Source organism: Carassius auratus, chromosome 27, assembly GCF_003368295.1.
Source record: "Carassius auratus strain Wakin chromosome 27, ASM336829v1, whole genome shotgun sequence".
Classification (NCBI taxonomy): Eukaryota; Metazoa; Chordata; class Actinopteri; order Cypriniformes; family Cyprinidae; genus Carassius; species Carassius auratus.
In genome coordinates, this window is record NC_039269.1 from 29,799,218 (window position 1) to 29,819,501 (window position 20,284).

General features: G+C 37.2%; 2 protein-coding genes across 3 annotated transcripts; both read left to right on the top strand.

The window, feature by feature from the left end:
- The first annotated feature begins 1,078 nt into the window (after nt 1–1,078).
- Nucleotides 1,079–12,312, top strand: LOC113046154 (NACHT, LRR and PYD domains-containing protein 3-like). Of its 2 annotated transcripts, XM_026207067.1 has the most exons (7): nt 1,079–1,150; nt 3,808–3,982; nt 4,579–6,513; nt 6,658–6,831; nt 9,871–10,044; nt 10,443–10,489; nt 10,581–12,312. In XM_026207067.1, the coding sequence occupies exons 2-7, from the start codon at nt 3,831–3,833 to the stop codon at nt 11,126–11,128; spliced, it is 3,030 nt and encodes a 1,009-aa protein (XP_026062852.1). In that variant the 5' UTR covers nt 1,079–1,150; nt 3,808–3,830; the 3' UTR covers nt 11,129–12,312. The 2 variants fall into 2 exon arrangements, with proteins under 2 accessions (XP_026062852.1, XP_026062853.1); XM_026207068.1 differs by lacking the exon at nt 3,808–3,982 and having other exon boundaries at nt 1,104–1,150.
- Nucleotides 12,313–17,644: 5,332 nt separating this feature from the next.
- LOC113046184 (gastrula zinc finger protein XlCGF8.2DB-like) lies at nt 17,645–19,863 on the top strand. The gene is made up of 2 exons (XM_026207121.1): nt 17,645–17,694; nt 18,742–19,863. The coding sequence occupies exon 2, from the start codon at nt 18,762–18,764 to the stop codon at nt 19,575–19,577; it is 816 nt and encodes a 271-aa protein (XP_026062906.1). The 5' UTR covers nt 17,645–17,694; nt 18,742–18,761; the 3' UTR covers nt 19,578–19,863.
- The last annotated feature ends 421 nt before the right edge of the window (nt 19,864–20,284 follow it).

Consider the following 20,284-nt stretch of genomic DNA (forward strand, 5'->3'; position numbering starts at 1 on the left):
TCAACCTAACCACAGGTTCTAATCTTCACCACAACGGTAACACAACAAAACCAACATAACAAACCTATGTAAATCGTAACATAACACAACTTTGAAGTACTTACTTATGTCTCTCTATGTTTATCTTGAGTAAAAACAACAAAATAATGCTTTATTTCTACATTTACTTTGCTGGTTGTCTGATGCAAAGCATGCTGGGAACTAGAAATCACAATCATTTTAAGTTCACCTTACTACAGCAACTTTTTGAGTTTACAGAACTTATTTAAATTAAATCCAATGAGCTGTCATTATTATTTGAGTGCAATTACCTGATTAAATTTGATTAACTTCACTGTTCAGTTTTACAGTGCATCTAAAGGAGCTGTGTCTAGGCAAGCCCTTTCTCCCCACCATCACAGAATACTTCGACTTCAAAGCAGACACAATTTGGGCCCTGGGTGTGGCCTGGGTCTCCATCAAACTGCAGTGGCTGAAGGATGAGATTTGTGGTTTTGTATTTTTTTATTCTTGAAGTAGTCTGGCACTTAAAAAACAAAAACAAAAAATACTACCATGGCTGTACAGACTTTATCACATCACAAAAGGGAACTAGAAAACAACATAAACTTAAAAATACCACACCAAAAAGATCAAACCTTGGAAACCATGGAATTTGCAGTTTGAAAGTCAAATTTTCTTACTGTGTCACTTAAGCACACTTTAACAATGTAGTTAATAGCTGTAGTATGTGCGTCACAAAAGGAAAATAGTTTCTCTTACCTTAACATTTTTAGTGCAGTAGTCTCAACAGCTTATTCTCTGCCTCACAAAATGTTTCGATGTTGTAATTTTAGATGATTTTAACTACTTTTAGGGCATCTTAATCTGGTAGGAAGCTTAATACTGGTGACTGACGGGAAAAGTTATTAATATACCTTATTAAATAAATCTATTTTACAGTAATTTAAGTTGAACTACTCTGTGTATTTAGTCAGCCAAGCTATCTTAAAACAAAACCACTCTGATAATGTAATGCTGCTCTGTGTCACTAGAGTATGACCTAGTGGGTTTTTTTATGCCTGGAATTGAAAGTAAAAGAGAATTTAAGAAACTATCCCAAGGCAAAAAACTGTTAACACTGAACATTGAAACGGCTGCATATTCTGTGGTAAGTTCAGAACTTATTCTTAATATAAACATGCTGCGAAAATATGAATTTGTTTTATTTTTCTTTCTTACAACAGGTTTCAAATCCAGATGATTTTTGTGTGCAATTTTTGGTTAACCTCTTATATTTACATTTACATTTAAGTATTTAGCAGACGCTTTTATCCAAAGCGATTTACAGTGCATTCAGGCTAACATGTTTTTTCACCTTATATGTCTGTATAATTGCTTATAATCTTAGGTCTGACCAAAATACTTTTTTTTTTTTTTTTTGCTTTTTACTTATTATATATAATTGGTATATAATATTGAACACTATAAAAAGACTATACATTGAAAATGCATAATTGATTTTTGTGTATAATTGGTTGTGTTTAACTATAATACAAATGTGATAAATATTACTTAAAATATGTACAAAAGCAGTGCTGAATACTCTACTTCTACTCCATCCAAATTACTAAATTAGTGTTCAAATACTAGTTCTAAAACTATTGTAAATTTCTAAACATATTTAGAAAGTATTACATATTACAAAGTAATATGTTTAGAAATTTATATATATATATATATATATATATATATATATATATATATATATATATATAAATCAACAACTTCAAAAATCTTTACTTTAATCAACAACTCACAGTGTTACAAATGAATTAATAGCTGTTTAATAACTGTGTATTAATATAAATATTGTTATTAATTTATTCATATGCCATCTAGAGTATAAGCTGTATATATTATTTAATAATTATTATTAAAAAGAAGTAAAAACAAACACAAAATAAGTTCCTGTAAAGTATCTTAGCGAGCCTGTATAATGGCTTCATTGCCCAGAATTTTGTATGAGTGTTTTGCTGTTATTGATTAACAGTTCCTCTTTGCAGATGATGTGGTTTTGGCATTTTGTTGTGACTGAGCGTCAGTTCCTCCCTTGACTTGCCTTTGGCATGTGACTGTCATGGCAAAAATAATAATTTAAGGGTACAGTCTCTTTCTTTTAAGTAAAAGCAACTATTTTTTATTATGACCAAAGCACAATAAGGCAGGAACAAGGAACTCTGATCCACAAAGAATAATTTCAGCATGAATGGAAAGTTAATATAACTTTTAAACAACCATATTTGTTCATACACTCAAAAAAAAAAGATTTAAATTGTTTGCTCAGTTTACTTCAAATAAGCTAAAACAAGATTAACCTTTAGTTTTTTATTCAGTTGTCAATTGCACTCAATTTTATTATGTTAATTGAAATGACATTTGTAAAATTTTAACTTAAACCTTTGAAGTTAAGTTGGGCCTACATGAATCATTTATGTTGCATTGACTGAAACTGGGCAGTGGATTTCTAGTTCCCAGCATGCTTTGCGTAGGGATAGACCAGAAGAATAAATGTTGAAATTAAGTGCTGTTTAATGTGTTTTTGCTAAAGGGAAATACATATTAGAGTTTGTTGTTTAGTTATTTTTGACATTTAAAAGAGTTTATGTTTATGATTATTTTTGAGGTTACCAATATGGTGAAGTACAGACTTTGTGGTTAGATTATAGGCCACATGAGCTGTAACTATGCTAATGTCATGAGAACATTTTTGCTTGATCAGTACTTGCATGCTGCAAAAACTGAACTTAGTATTATGTTGTACTGAACAAGTGTTATGTTGCCTGTTACACTCTCATAAGAATAAATATGATAATTAAAAAAAAAGAAAAATAGGTTTGAGGGCCAGCACTGTGACACACAGAAGACTACGGAGACAGAGATGAAATCAAAGCTTGAATGGGTTATTGAATGGGTGATCGTATATGGCAGATGAGGGATGGATAGCAGTGTCCACACATGTACTCAAAGTTGCATAGATGAGACCGGACAGTGACTGGGTGTTTGTGGCTGGTTTTTGTAGTGAGTGCATGATGAGGAGTGACAGGTGCTGCAAATTAAAAGTTAGGTGATTGTGATCGGGGATAAGTGGTTGTGAGTGCAGGAGGACCTGGCAAATCCGTGACAAGCACATGGTTTACACAGTCTATATATTGTCAGCATTATTACCGTTCACAATCAAACGATCATAGAACATAATTGTGTGTATGCACCTATTGACAACCTAATCTAGAGCTCTACTCTTCACCACAATGGTAACCAAAAACAACAACAACAACAACAACAACAACAACAAAACTATTTTATGTTGTCTGAACTATACTAAACATTAAAAACTTAAACTCTTAAGAGGCCTTTTTTATTTTCATAAAAATAAAAATTTCAGGGAATATTCACAGAATATGTCCAGTGTAATTGTTGTGATCTCATTAAATTAGCATGAATTTTACTCATCAGTACATTTAACTAAATCCAAGTTCAAATAAATCAGTTTAAATGCGTCGAAATGTGTGTCATAATTTAGTAATAAGTAATAATAAGTTAGACCAACAAGCTATTTTTTTGAGTGTACTAGAATGAACTAGTATTCATTTATCAAATTATTAAGAAGGTAAAAAGATTGGTATGTCCTTTAAATTAATAATTTAATGTGGCTGTTCTTATGTTAAAAAAAAATCGTATTAAAACAACTTCATAGTATTACAAAAACTTTTAAACTCTGTTTCCCACATAAAAGGTCCAAAATTAACCTCTCAACATTCTTTTTAGACTGTGAAGACAGTGACTTTAAAATGAGTCGCCATAATGAGAGAGAAGATGAGGGCACTGCCTGTAAAATTAGTTATCCATCTTCTGGATCAAGCTGTATGTCTACAAAGAGTAATGCATCCATGAATAATGATCCTTCTAAATTCAGTGATGGAACACTGACCTCTGACCCCAGGTAATACACTAACCATTTTAGCATTTGGCATAGTCTTTACCTGAAGTGAAGTCCTTTTTAAAGTAAAATCTAAAAAATGTTCTGTGAGTACTTGACTAAAACGTGTCTGGGCTCGACCAACGCCAAAAAGACTGCAAATAACTCTAAAAGGGTCTACCTTTATTTGTATAGACTCATAATAACAAAACAATGTGCTTTTGTAAAATAAAGAAAACAAACAGGATGCACTTTCTGCCGTCTCTTCAGATATATAGTGTGATTGAGTGAGCATGATGATTTTTACATAATTTTATAGCAAAAAATGTAGTCTACCACATCCAGTTCTTAAAAGTCTTGAGACAAAATGTACTGTATGTGTTTTATGGCCTTATTTAAGTGAATTAACCTTATTTTTCACTAACCACACATAAACATTGTTCTCTTGAAAACACAAGCAATGTGTCTAATATCTAATCCCCAGATGTCTAAAGCACTTCTCTTGTCTTGGGAACATTTTTATGGTATTCCTTATTTGTAAATGAATCAATGTAATTCTGAAGATCATTCAAGGTAAGCAAAATGTATGAATACAATGTTGTTTTGTTTGATTTTGGCAGCATTAGCAGAAGACAGGGATCAGAGACTTCAGAAACCTGTTCTGTGTCTGTGAAGAGTAACAGATCTATGTCTCAACCCAATGACTTCAGTGATGCACCAGTGCCCTCTGAACTCAGGGTAGATGACACACAAGTAGCTGTCATGGGCCAACCAGTGAATGATCACCTTCAGAGAGGCAAAGACCAACACAAAAACAGCATGAAGAACAAGTATGAGAGATTATTTGAGGGAATCAAACACCAAGAGAATGAAACCCTTCTGAACAGGATCTACACACAGCTCTACATCATAGAGGGTGAGAGTGAAGGAGTGAATGAAGAACATGAGGTTTTACAGATGGAGAAAACAGCCAGAACAAAACACTCACAAGACACTCCAGTCTACTGCAATGACATCTTTAAAGCCTCCGCTGAAGCAGGATGTGAGGAGAAAGAGCAGATCAAGACTGTTCTTACTAAAGGCATCGCTGGAATCGGAAAAACCATCTCTGTGCAGAAGTTCATTCTGGACTGGGCAGAGGGAAAAGCCAATCAGGATGTAGATTTCATGTTTGTGCTTCCATTTCGAGAGCTGAACTTGATCCGAGATCATCAGTACAGTCTTCTCAAACTTTTGCTGAACTTTCATCCTGAACTTCAAGATCTGGACTCACAGATTTACGAGGAGTGTAAAGTTGTGTTTATTTTTGATGGTTTGGATGAAAGCAGAATCACACTGATGTTTTCAGACGCTCAGAAAGTTTGTGATGTGACTGAGACTTCATCAGTGGGTGTGTTGATGTCAAACCTAATAAAAGGAGAACTTCTTCCCTCTGCTCTCATCTGGATTACCTCCAGACCAGCAGCAGCCAATCAGATCCCCTCCAAATATATCAACCGTCTAACTGAAATCGATGGATTCAATGACCTTCAGAAGGAGGAATATTTCAGGAAGATAATCAGTGACCAGTATCAAGCTAGAAGAATTATTTCACACATTAGAAGAGCAAGAAGCCTCCACATTATGTGCCATATCCCTGTATTCTGCTGGATCTCATCCATTGTGCTTCAGAAGCTCCTGGAAGAAGATCTGAGTGCAGAAATCCCTCAAACTCTGACTGAAATGTACATCCACTTCCTGCTGATTCAGATCAACATGAGGAACCAGAAGTATGAGGAGAGACATCCAGACAAACTCCAGCAGTCCAATAGAGAAGTTATTGTGAAACTTGCTGAACTGGCTTTCAAACAGCTGATGAAAGGTAATGTGATGTTTTATGAGGAGGACCTAATTGAGAGCGGCATAGATGTCACTGATGCCTCAGTGTATTCTGGTATTTGCACTGAAATTTTTAAGGGGGAATGGGTGTTTCATCAGAGGAAAGTCTACAGCTTCATTCATCTGAGCATTCAGGAGTTTCTTGCAGCTTTTCATGTGTTTTATTTTTATGTAAGTACAACTATGAAGGGACTAAACAATTTTGTTTCAGTACAAAATTTGCTCAAAGGTGCAGTGGATAAAGCCCTTGAGAGTGAAACTGGACACCTGGATCATCTCTTGCGGTTCCTGCTGGGCGTCTCACTGGAGTCCAATCAGAGACTCTTACAAGATCTACTGACACACACAGAGAACAGCTCAGAGAGCATCAGGAGAACCACACAGTATATTACAGAGAAGATCAAAGATGGACATGGGCTCTCCACTGAAAGATCCATCAATCTGTTTCGCTGTCTGCTGGAAGTGAAAGATCAGGCTTTGTCCAGAGAGATTCAGGAATTTGTGAATTCAGACAAACACTCAGAGAATAAACTCTCAGCTGCTCACTGCTCAACAATTGCCTACATGCTTCAGATGTCTGAGGAGCCACTGGATGAGCTGGATCTCAAGAAATACAACACATCAGATGAGGGTAGAGGAAGATTAATAATAGCTGTGATCAACTGCACAAAAGCTCAGTGAGTGTTAAATTTGTGATAAAAGATTTAGAATACTTACAATATCTAAAAATCACATGGCATTTGTATACTTCACTCGTCCTTGGCTGATATATTTATAAATACAATTAGTGACAACCTACTTCCTTGTATTTTTCCCCATAGTTTTGCTGACTGTAATCTCACTGCTCAGGATTTTGAAATTGTGTCATCATCTATTCAGTCCTCAAACTCTGTTCTGAGACAACTGGATCTGAGTAACAATGACCTACAGGATTCAGGAGTGAAGCTGCTCTCTGATGGCCTGAAGAGTCAAAATTGTCTGCTGGAGATACTGAGGTGAGTAAAAACGTGTTAACATAAGTAAATGTACTCCATCGACAGACTTACGCTAGAGGAGAAAAAATAAGCTTCAGGCAAGAAAATGCTTATTATAATTATTTATTATTATTATTTGCAGTCCATCTCAGCCAGTTGTGCCATTCCTCATCCTCTCATGGACCTTTTAGGGATTCATGTAATGTCCTTTTTAGCACTAGCACATCCAGCTTAACACTGCAGGAGGGCAGCTGAATGCAAAGTAGAACAATGGTGATACAATCAGTTCCATACTCATTCTCTTCATTTCAGGGGTGTGCCCTCCCCCACCTTCCACCTTTCCAGAGATTATTTTCTGGTCTCCAAAAGGTCCAATTATAGATCTGCTCAACAGTGAGATTATGTTCTCATTAACTTAATGAGCTTGGGTCTGAGTTTGAACCCCCAAAAAAGTATTTTCTGCTAGTCAGACTACCACTGGTGTTATGGGATTGGACCAAAATGTGTCTCCAGCATGAGTGGAGTCAATAGTTTCAGCTGTGGGCAGCGTAAGTTGATTTGGCAGAGGTACAGCCAAGCCAAAATATACTTTTTTGCCTCAGTCAGGTTAACCCACTGTCTCCTCTGGTTTTCCCTCACATCTCCATCTCCATTAGGGATGGATGCTATGGGGCAGATGTGGCCATGGTATCCTGTAGCATCCTGTTTCTTGTGTGGTGCCAGGTGACTGACACCTATTTTCAGAATGCAAGTTCCTCCCTATTAGAGTCCTACACAGGCCTCAATTCAAAGCCCTAGCCCGGCCCTGGCCCTTGTCCAACAGCTTGCCAAAATTCTCTGCCCATTACTTTTTTTCTCTCTCTCTTCCCCATTACAAAGCATGCTGTTGCAGCCATTAAAATAGTTCAATTTTGTTTTTAATGGCAAGATGGTTATATTTCATTTAATTTCCCTAAACTTGGCCCAAAGCCCAACCTTAAGGGTGTAAATGAGTTGGGCCTCATCTAGCTTGGGATAAAATGCAGGGTTCTACAACCTAGGACCAAAAATTATATTGGCTAGATGGCAAAAAAAACGTACTTCTCCAGTCTTCAAACACACAAAAAAAGGCATAGTGTTTGAGTAAAGAAATGCTGTACTATTCAAACAATTATTTGTCTGCTCTTAAAGCAGAGATCTGTCTCCTCCAGGCTGTGCACGGCGCGTCAGTCTAAGTGGAGGCGGGTGGAGTGACGAGGTTCGCTGAGAGCTCGAGGATCCAAGGGTGTTATATAGTTCTTTTTAATATTTATAATCGGTTAAATATTTGTAAAAGCCTCTGATTTAAAATAATTATAACAGATTATAATAGGGTTATGAAGTCTGGATAGTTCCTGCTCACTAGGACCTGCGGGAACCTGGGGGTAGGACAGACGAGGTGAGAGAAAAGGAGATGGAAGGAGGAGCGACAGAGACGAGAGAGGGGAGAGAGGAAAAAAAAAAAATCCGGTTCCCAGACGCACTGTTGCTCGGCCCTCCACCAACTGGGTGATCTCCTCCGCGGTGCCTGGCGGTGGCACTGGACGGCCCTCGGCGGACAGCGCGACACTCCTCCGCCGCCCGGTGGACGGCTCCTCCGGTTTTGGGCAGCCGGCAGGAGTCCCCCGTTCCCTGCTCCTCCCCATTCAGGCGGACGGCAGCAGGCTCCGGCTCTCTGGCGAATGGCGCCGACTCCTCCGCTCCCTCACGGATGGCATCCGCCCCTCCACATCGCAGGCGGCCAGCAGCGAGCTCGCCCATCCCCGGCAACTCGCTCCAGCCCACCGCCTCGAGCGTCCATGCCGGCACACTCCTCGCCAGCTCGATGGCACCGCGGATTCACCACAGCGGTGAAGGATCTTCAGCAGCGCGTCCCTCCTTCTCCTGGGCTTCGGCACCACTGTAATAATATAAACTCCATAATCATCGGGAAGAAGGAGGCGGGAACCGGCGCACAATTAAAATGAAACTTTAATAATCACAAAATAAACAAAACAGCGCATCAGCCCCTCACGGACGACTAATGCACACAAATAAAAAGCAAAACATAAACTAAAAGCCCAGGCCTGTTCCTCTCTCATCCTTCACTGTCATCGCTCCAGTTTTATATCCTTCCATCTCCTACGTGGGACTCGAGACTGGCGGTGGGTCGCAGGTGTCGCTGATTTCCCAATCATTCCGCCGGCCTCACTCCTTGTTCCCACGTCCCTCGACCCCGCCCCACTCGCCACAGTCTACTTAAGGAAATGAAACAAAAACACTTTAATTATAATCATAATCCATAAAGATGTACTTCTCTCTAAAGGCTTGTCTAAGGAGAAGATGGCTTATCTCCTTAGTATTTCCCCCTGTCACATTTATGGCAGATACTTTTGCTGGTCCTTTGCGACAAGCTTAAGCTTATTACATGTATTTGAATGCAGCAACTGTTCATCTGCTTAAGTCATGCACCATAGCCTACATACTGCTGCTGCTGAAACAATGTCTATTCGCTCTTGACAGTAGCGGTAGCATGGTCTTGTGTTGTTGCCACCAGCATGGCAATTATTATTATTATTCATCACTTATTGTTGGATGTCTAAAATATAAAAATAAATAGAAGGCTAAAACAGACCCAAACTGCGTCTGAACTATGACGTGAAAATTTGCCCGAAGCCAGGTCCAAGGGTGTAAAATAGTCAGGCCCGGGTTGAAAGGCAGGGCTCTACTCTGCCATATAAAAACTCTGACCCGGAGGAGAGGGATCTGCCAAAATGAGGTGCCGGATCCGGAACCTGCTTGTTCCGGCACAAATTAAGTCCTGAGCATCTCATTTAATTAATTCTAATCAATTCCTATGTGTTGAATTTAATTAATAATATTGCTTGTAATCTGTTTTTACTATTTTAATAACTATTTTATTGAGTAAATATAGTGTATAATTTTTTACGTTGTAGGTTGTGTGGCTGCATGGTGACAGAGAAAGGCTGTAGTTGTGTATGTAGATGACCTGTTTGTTGATATATATCTGTAGAATATCTTTCTGTTGTTGTGTGTCTGTAGGTTGTCTGGCTGTATGGTGACAGAGGAAGGCTGTGGTTATTTGTCTTCAGCTCTGAGTTCAAACCCCTCACACCTGAGAGAGCTGGATCTGAGCTACAATCACCCAGGACCATCAGGAGTCCAGCTGCTCAAACACAAACTGCAGGATCCACACTATAAACTGCAGATACTCAAGTATGCATGGAAGCTGATATGTTGATTTGTGTGTGTTAATGAAAGGTTTATTGTTAACATTAACTAATTAATCAATTAATCAATTAAATCTATCTATCTATCTGTAACACTCCTGATTATGCCTTGAGAGAGAAATAAATCATTTTACATTCTGGATTCAAACACATATGGTTTGGTTATGATAAATATAATCCTTTTTTTATAATCCAGCTTTTACACAACTTTAAATGTGTCTTATTGTAGGAAGAAGAGATGTGGACATAGACTGTTACTATTAGCACTGATGCATAATAGACTTTAGATGGGTTTGGAGTTGTTAGCATATATCAGTGATTGTTACTCATATTCTTAGTATTACTTGTCTACTTTCTAAATAATCAAACATTTTCTTTCTTTAGTATGGACCATGGGGGCCCTTTTAGAATCACTCCAAGACTGAGAAAATGTAGGTCTTGTTTCATTCTCTGTCTCTCATACATAAGAAAAAGTTATGCAAACTATTTTGACACATTTCTCATCTGTCATCTTGTCTTCAGATGCCTGTGATCTCACATTGGATCCAAACACAGCAAACAATTACATCATTCTGACTGATGAGAACAGGAGGGCAACATATGTGAAAGAGCCGCAGTCATATCCTGATCATCCAGAGAGATTTGCTGTTGGTGAGCGGGTCCTGTGTCGAGAGAGTCTGACTGGACGCTGTTACTGGGAGGTTGAATGGAGCGACTGGGGACATGCAGCAGTGGCATACAAAGGAATCGAAAGGAAGGGAAGTAGTGAATGTAGGTTTGGATACAATGACAAATCCTGGAGTCTGGACTTCTCTGATAACAGATTCACTGTCTGGCACAATAATAAACGAACTGACTTACCTGCCCCTTCGCCACTGTCTAATAGAGTAGGAGTGTATCTGGACTGGGAGGCAGGCACTCTGTCCTTCTACAGTGTCTCTGACACACACACACTCACACACTTACACACATACAACACCACATTTACTGAACCCCTCTATGCTGGATTCAAGGTTTACAAATCCTCACTGACTTTGTGTCAGATTCAACAAAAAAGAGAAGCTTTCTAACTAACTTACAGATACTTTAATCATTAAATCTTATGTAAATTTGAAGTATTAGAAGTGAGACTCCATCATTATCTTTTACAGTAATTTCCTTTGTTTAAATATATCAGTGAATTTAAAAAAAAAGTTAAAAAAATAACTATTAATCATTCTAATGCTCATTTTTGCTGTGGAAGAAAGAAATGGCTGAAGAAAAAAAATTAGCAATCACTTTCTTTAAATAATTCGCAGAATTGGCTGTTGTTATTGTTTTCTGTTCAAGAGTCAAGAGGTGTTTATTTGTTATTTGCATAGTTACTAGGCACACACCTGTCTACAGAAGGACCCACAGTAAACACTGCATGCCAGAGAACAAACCAAGCCATGAAGTCCAAGGAGTTGTCTGTAGACTTCAGACAGGATTGTATTGAGACATAGATCTGGGGAAGGGTATAGAAAAATGTTTGCAGCATAAAACGTCCCAAATGGCCTAACCCTAACCCTAACCCTAACCCCAGTGGCCAATGTTATAATTTCACATTGTTCACATATCTCAGGATTACAATAACTGTTATGAATTTAAAATAAGTTTCTGCCAAGTATTTATGCTTAAACAAAGCTAAAATAAAATCTTTATATTCATGCTAAAAATATTTTGATTAAATTAAATCAACCATTTAGCTTATATCAGATTCTATATTGTCATCATTTAAAGTTGTCTTCATCGGTTTCCTTTGTTTCTGATTATGTTATTAAGTTTGATTATGCTTGTTTCTATGGTTACAAATAATTATCTCCTCTCTAGTGTTTCAAAGTGAAAGTGATGTGTGTCCGACTCAGGCGACCTGCTGCTTCTGTACAAACAAGGACAAATGTCACAAAATCTATCTTAATTAAACATCTTTATGGTGGCATGATACAAAAATGCTCAAAGGTGCAATGAAGACTGTAATGCTTATTCAAGGAACATAAAAAATAAAATAATAAATCAATTCTCATTATCCATTTTGAGCTCCATCATATGGCAGTGGATTTTCTGCATTAACTGGTTATATTAGTTTCTTCATTATGCTTTTGCACACATCTGTAACTGCCTGTGTGATCTGGGGCCTCATTTATAAAGCTTGCGTACGCACAAAACGGGGCTGAAAACATGTGTACGCCAGTTCCTGCGCAAAAGGTGGGATTTTTAAAGAAAAACTTGACGTGAAAATATGAGCACCTACACGCAAACTCTGACCCATTCGTACGCACATTTTGAAGACAGAGCAGTTTGGCGACACTGATGGTGAGTTGAGGAACTGACTGTGGATAAAGGGAATTAACCCTTTGTAAAATGGCAAAATTTACTTTGACATATTTCAATATTTACAATATTTACAAGTTGCTCATAGGTCCCGGTCACCCCCCTCCCCAACAAGAAGGACATCATCAGGGAGCAAGGCTCCGTCAGGAAGTAATGCACCATTTGTGAAGAACAGTGCAAAGGTTCATTTTTTAACAAGATCTTTTAATGTAGATGCAATGTTACCCAGCACAACCCTTATTTGCTTAAGCTCATCTGCGATTACAGTAATTGCATTAATGGTGTCTCTCTGTGTCTGCAGAACAGCCTCAGTCAGCACCCGGCCACTTCCCGTCGTGCCATACGGTCGGGACGCACTTGTGCTGGGGACCTCGGGAAACTCCATAGCCCCTGCAGACTCTGCGCTGGGAGTTTCGTCACACTGGTCTCCCACAGACTCTGCAAGAATAAGGACTAAACCAATTGTACACTCAAAAAAATAAATTGTTGAATGAACATGATTTATTCGTAGCACCCATTATGCATCTAATCAAATCAAGTAAACTTGCACTGCTTCGAATAATAATTTAGTTACAAATAACAAGAATGAATCATTTAACATAAGTAAACGTGTTATATTCTTATTAATCAGACATATTTGTATTTTGCAAATCAAACAAATGGCTAGTTGAATTTTTTGAGTGTATAATTTATTTTGTTTCATTGAGCACACAAGCAATAAAGTTATTTACCTGGTTCCCCTGTATCCAGCACATCTGTGTCTCCCTCCCTCTCAGACACAATGCCACACACACTGGTTTGGCCGAGAATTGAGGCCATTCGGGTCTCCATTGGGGACAAATCGGGGCCGCCTTTGCCCCCACCAGTCGCACACACACTGTCGGTGAGAGGCAAGCCGTTTCTTTGCTCCCACCTTAAGATCGGACCACTTCTTTTTTACATCTGGAACCGTCCTGTTTGCCGAAGCAACTGCGTTTACCGCAGCAGTGATGTGTTGCCACTCTAAATATTTTTTTTTATTGGTAATTCCACTGCTGTGGCCACCAAACAAAATAGCCTTCCTTTCATCCACCTCACTCACAAGAACCTCTATTTCTGCCTCAGAGAAATTTCGCTTCTTGCTCTTGATTTCCATTGCTGCCATGATTTTGTTTTTAAAAAACACAAATTTCCTTGCTCCTTTTAATATGCATGGCCAATGAGGTAATTTGCATTGTCTATATATGGTTGAATGTGGGCGGATAAAGGGCGGTAATTTAAATGTTAAAGAGGTCATATATTGCAATTTAATGTTTTCCTTTCTCTGTGAAGTGTTAAAAGCTCTTGGTGCATAAAGAAGATCTGTAAAGTTGCAAAGAATAAAGTCTCAAACCCAAAGAGATATTCTTCATCAGAGTGAAGATTCAATCATTTAAACGGCTCATTTAAACATGCCCCCATTCATTTAAACATGTCTAATCAAATACACAGCTAAAGCCGAGTTCAGACTGCGTGCTGATTTACAGCAAAAACAAGAAAAATAAGAATATGGAGGAGGAAATGGATGGGGATTTCTACACATTTTTCTTCCATTTCTTGGGTTCAAATTGACAGAGAAGAAGCCTTTTTTCTCAAATGTAGCCATGCTTGCTGATATTGTGGTCTATAACTTTCTCCTCGCTGCTCTTTATCTTGCTCTCTCATTGGCTGTTGGTCATCACCAACATAGTTTTCACACAGCAGGATTTTGCCGACAGGTCCAGATATTTAGCATGCCAAATATCTCACGGGTGTCGCCAATTCTCTCAGATCATGTCTTTGCACATTCACACTGCGCAATTGTCAACTGGCATTTGTTGGCCAACCAAAATTGTCATTATTATTTGTTGTTGTCCAGCAGTTATAGATTTCTAAGCCAATTAAAAGCTAGAAATTCGAGAAAAGTTAAAGTTGCCTATAGTATCCACTACCAGTCAAATGTTATTGAACAGTAGCTTCTTAATGTTTTTTAAAGAAGTCTCTTCTGTTCTCCAAGCCTGCATTTATTTGATCCAAGTACTGCAAATCAGTGAAATGTTGAAATATGTTTACTAGCTTATTTAAAATAGCTGTTTTCTATTTGAATATACTTCAAAATTTAATTTATTGAGAATTCAAAGCTGAATTTTTTTTTTTTTTTTTTTTTGCATCAATACTCCAGTCACACGATCCTTCAAAAATAATATACTGATTTGCTGCTAAAAAAAAAAGAAAAGAAAAAAAAGGTTTCTTTAATGAATACACAGTTCAGAAGAGCAGCATTTATCTGAAATAGAAATCTCTTGTAAAATGATGTCTTTATCATCCTTGCTAAATAAAAGTATTAATTTCTATAATTATTTAACAAAAAATATATATATATATATATATATACTGACTAAGCTTTCGAATGATATAGTGTATAATGTTGCGAAAGCTTTTTTATTTCACATAAATGCTGATCTTTGGATCCTTCTATTCATCAAAGAATGCTGAAAAAATCATCATATTAGAATGATTTCTGATTAACGTGACACTGAAGACTGGAGGAATGGTGCTGAAAATACACCTTTGATCACAGGAATACATTACATTTAAAATATATTCAAATAGAAAACAGTTATTTATAGTATAAATATTTCACAATATTACTGCTTTTGCTGTACTTTGGATCAAATAAAGGCAGGCTTTGTGAACAGAAGAGACTTCTTTCAAAACATTAAAAATCTTACTGTTAAAAAACTGTTGACTAGTAGGCTATATAGATTACAGAAATGATATATCATAATGTTATGTGTGTGTGTGTGTGTGCGTGTGTGTGTGTGTGTGTGTGTGTGTGTGTGTGTGTGATTTCTGTCCCCCTCACTTCTGAAAAGATGGTTAGGTTAGGTTAGGTGGCTAAGCCCCTGTTCATAACATTACGGCCGAATCACTGATGTTAGATGGACACTTCTGACAACGTCTTTCATACTCTCCTGGACTTTGACACTGTTTTTTACTTGGCACTCTATCTGACAGCTTTAGGTGTTTATGAGCTTCGCTGAGTCAGTGTGAACAAATTAAAACATCTCTGTTCCTGTTCTCAACTTTAACTCTAATTATGATAATCTGTCCTTTTTCACATCCTTAATAGTAAGACATTTGATAAAAATAATTAAATGCATTTAATTTGTTGAATTGTTAAGTAAAGTTGTGGTAGAAATCGTTGTATGGAATATGGTTGCAACAAAATATTCAAGTTTAATTCAATTAAATTCTATTAAAGTTTATTTGTATAGTGCTTTTTTACCATACAAATCATTGCAAAGCAACTTTACAGAAAATTAAGTTTCTTCAATATTTAGTAGTAGCTTATAAGTGGTGACTGTCAGTTTGTGTGCGTATGACAGGAATTTTCAGAAAAAAAATAAAAGACGTAGTCAACCAGACGATGAACATTACTAATATTATTAATTAATAATTATTATATGATGCAGTCACACTTGTAGCAATAATTGTTAGTTCTGTTGTTGATTCAGGGTCAGCATCATCTGAGGTCCTCTGAGGGTCAGCATCATCTCTTCTCAGGTGTTCTGGATCCAGACTGGAGCTTGTGTAAATCCTAGTTACCACGGGATGAAGATCCCAGCAGAAACAGAGAAACACATAGAGACATCATTAGCTGCTGATCCAACAAAGTAAAATTAATTAGTTTAACCCAAGCTAAAGAATAAGAATGCACATTTGATCAGATACTACTGCAGTCACAAATTATGAGATGCATTATTCGAATGCTTGGTGAAAGAGATGTTTTTTTTTTTTAAATTTAGATTTAAACAGAGGGAGTGTGTCTGAACCCCGTTCTAATGGAGCAGAGCAACCAGAGGGAAGGTATACAGGTGTGCACAGTGTGCTTTTCATTCCTTGAGACCTCCTTGGCAGATTATGAAGTTTGGACAAAGACATGGTGCCCCTGTAGGACTGGAAAGAAGGATTTAAGGGACAGAAAAACTGCCATCATTTGCAGATAGTTGATATAAAGGCATTGTTTAAGGCTGGACATGGAGTCAGACGCCGATCTGCCCTCATACAGTGCTCCTCGTTTATCATGGCCATGTTGCTTTTGGAGGTAAGTCACAGTTGGACACCTGTTTGGTAAAGGTAGGGGTTCTTCCAAGGGGCCACAGCGCTGACACATTGGTAGAGACACCTTGAGGTGGATGCATTAAAACTTGGCTTTTAGACAGTATTGAAGGAGCCGTATGTGAAGCATGCACACTGGAACCACAGAGACCACAGTCACCTTTAGGCCCCAACATCATCTGAAATATCTTTCTAACTTTATAGTGTGGTTTTGTTTGTCCCTCTCTTGATGAATTACACTGAATCATGATACATGATGCATTAAAACATGTATCACTTTGTGATGGCTGTTATTTATGTCTAAATGTGCATTTTCCCTTAATTTCAATTTGATGCCATTTAAGGAAGTGCGGTATGGAGCAATACTTCTGCTCATGTTTCGTTTTGAATAAAATAATGGTCACAGCAGCATGTTGCACACAGTCCCCAACACTTTGAAACAGTAGAATGGGTAAGGCTTACAGCGCAAGGAAAACTCATCTTCAAACTGCTGTTCTTCATCATTTAATTCATGCACAGAACATATTTGAGCCAGCTAGACTGGTTTAATTTATAAGCCTAGCAATACATAACATATTTTACATAACATATTGTTTAATCCTAGGAGTTTATCAAAGTGAAGTATTTTCATTTTTATTTTTTTATGGTCAAAGTGAAGTATAGGTTACTTTGGGCTTTTGGCAGTTCAAACGCGCACTAATAACCATAGACATCATAAATACTTAGCCTATTTATTTATGTCTATGCTAATAACAGCGTCCACCAGGTGGTACAGTATAAGAAGAAAGCATTTCATCTGAAAAAGCAACAGAAATACATCATACAGACTGTAGCACTGTTTTTCAGATGAACAAATATGTTAACTTAGTATGTTTCTTAAATATCTGCAAACATATTATGGTATTTAATGCTTTAGTAGAGTCAAAATCTTACATACAGCACCTGTAAGCTACCAAGTTAAATGTTTTCCCTGTCCATCGAAGCTCTATCCTCCAGTCCAGCAGGTGGCGGTATTCACCCTAAGTGTCTTTACCGCCAAGTACAACACAACCCATAGAAGAAGAAGAAGAAGAAGAAGAAGAAGAAGAAGAAGAGCAATAACCATAGACAGTAAGGCAATAACAGCGCAAACTCTTCAGTCCTCTGATTGTATTGTTGTGTTTTGGTAAGCGCTGGTTTTAGTTCAGTCAGTTATATTATTTTTTATCATGGGTTAGATACTCTGAATAATGTTAATGTTTTGCTAGCAAGTCAATTTTTAAAGGCTAATTTGTTAAAATATTACGTATAAAATATCATATAAATTTAGTTGCAACTATCTGATATAAAAGTAAAACATTTTAGATGAATACTCAAATGCATTTAATTTGTTTAACTGTTAAGTAAAGTTGTGGTAGAAATCATTGTATGGAATATGGTTGCAAAAAAATATTATTTCGATTTTTTAAAACCATTATTAGAGTGGTTAATCAACTAAATGTTGGTTATTTCATCAATTAACTAAAAGGCATCAATTAACTTCGATCATTCAGCTTTTGCAGTTAGTTAAAATATTGAGTTATACATATTCTGACTAATAAATAAAACAAGAAAATCTCTTAAACTTTAAAAAATATAGATTTTTTTTACAACTACATTATTTTTTTATTATTATTGTAGAGAGCTGCATAATTAATCACATTTCTAATCTTGATAACAATTATAAATGCCACAATTACATAATCATTCAAAGAAGCAATTAACTGTCAAAAGTCCACTCATGTTATTCTGCATGCTTGAGATGTGTGTTTTTTCTACGTTATGTTAAGGGTTTTTACATTTGTTTTTGTTTTAGTATAGCATTATAATACCATGCATATTTTTACTTTTACTTTTTTTGTTGTGTAAAGAAACCAATCCAATGTATAGTTGACATTTGAGGCTTAATGTTAACGTAGAAATGCAATAATTTTTTTCAGTTAGAGTTTTTTTCAGTTTATTTTCATAAAGAATATGGCTTGCAGTTGCTTCAAACAGTGGTATAAGCATCACTCAGTGTAAACTTTGATAATTGCAGTTAATAATCACACTTACAGTTTCAATGAAATAATCAACAATTATAATTTGTCATAATCACGCAGGGTATGTTTGTGGATGCTATCAGATGAAGTATACTCACAAAGGATGCATGTTTGACTCCATTACAATTGCTTTTTTTTTATTCTATTTTCAGATCTGGTCCTCCATGCCACAATGAGTGTTGGGGTTGTAAAGAAAGAGTTTAATAAAGAGAAGAAAGAGGATTTCACATGCCATCAGTGTGGAAAGAGCTTGTCATATAAAGCTAGTTTCATAGACCATATGAGGAGTCACACTGGAGAGAAACCCTTCACATGTCCTCAGTGTGGAAGGAGTTTCACACGTAAACAAGGCTTAATACGGCACATAAGGATTCACACGGGAGAGAAGCCATATGTGTGTCAGAAGTGTGGAACTGCTTTCAGAAGTTGGGGAAAACTTAGGACTCACAAAAAGTCTAACTGTATTGAGAAGCCATTCAAGTGTCCTCAGTGTGAAAAGAGTTTCAAACGTAAAGCCCTCTTCAGTCGTCACATGAGAAATCACAGAGGAGAAAAGCCTTTCTCATGTCAACACTGTGCAAAGTGTTTTACAACTAAACGTAGCCTTAGTATTCACAAACGAATTCACGCCACAGATATTCCGTTATCATGCTCTCATTGTGGAAAATATTTTGCATCTGAGAGCAACCTTGAGAGTCACATGCGAATTCACTCCAGAGAGAAGCCGTTCACATGCGATCAGTGTGGAAAGAGTTACAAATGGTCAAGTAGTCTCAGAGTTCATAAACTCTTTCACTCCGGAGAAAAGCCATTTAAGTGTGATCAGTGCGATAAAAGGTTTGTTCTGGAATCACGACTAAAGGGTCACATGAAAACTCACACTAAAGAGAAGCCTTACTTGTGTTCTGTTTGTGGAAAGAGTTTTGCATGGCCGGGCAGTCTTAAAGACCATCTGAAAATACACTCTGGTGTGAAAGAGTATTTGTAAAAATACTGTGGTTAAGCCTTTACTGCAGCCACTCAGCTGAAAGTGCAGCGCAGGATCCATACTGGAGAAAAACCTTACAAATGTTAGGAGCTCAGCAGTCCATGAGTGCTGAAATATTGCCCTTGTTTTAGTCTGTTTGGGATTCGAAATGTGAAAAAAGTTGCAGTCTTTTATGTTATATACATAATAAAGATTTGTAACTTTACACAGAAGCAGTCATCAGTAGCAAAGGAACTGTATATTTGTAGCAATAGACAACAATACATTGTGTGAGTCATAATACATTTCTCTTTTATGACAAAAATCATTAGGATATTAAGTAAAGATCATGTTCCATGAAGATATTTTACTAATTTCCTACTGTAAATATCAAAACGTGATTTTTGATTAGTAATATGCATTACTTTTTTGCACGCTCCGATTCCAGATTTTCAACAAACCATACAAACTTATTTATACAGTTTTCAGATGATGTATTTATCCACACCCACTGCTAAAACTGTCCCCTCACTGAGGCGTAAGTATCAAAGCTTCTCCTCTCCAGTCATACTACAACATGCCCTCTAAACCCAGTCCCCTCACACCTCCTCCAAACAATCTCTCATACACTTTTACCAGCACTTACACACATCATCAACACATCTCTCCTCACAGGCACCTTCTCCACTGCATTCAACCCCACTGCTCAACAAACCAATGTTAAACAC

Coding starts and splice junctions, on each gene's coding strand:
- LOC113046154 (XM_026207067.1), top strand. CDS start 3,831: ATGAGTCGCCATAATGAGAGAGAAGATGAGGGCACTGCCTGTAAAATT. Junction 6,514..6,657: donor ATCAACTGCACAAAAGCTCA/GTGAGTGTTAAA, acceptor TTTTCCCCATAG/TTTTGCTGACTGTAATCTCA. Junction 6,832..9,870: donor TGTCTGCTGGAGATACTGAG/GTGAGTAAAAAC, acceptor GTGTGTCTGTAG/GTTGTCTGGCTGTATGGTGA.
- LOC113046184 (XM_026207121.1), top strand. CDS start 18,762: ATGAGTGTTGGGGTTGTAAAGAAAGAGTTTAATAAAGAGAAGAAAGAG.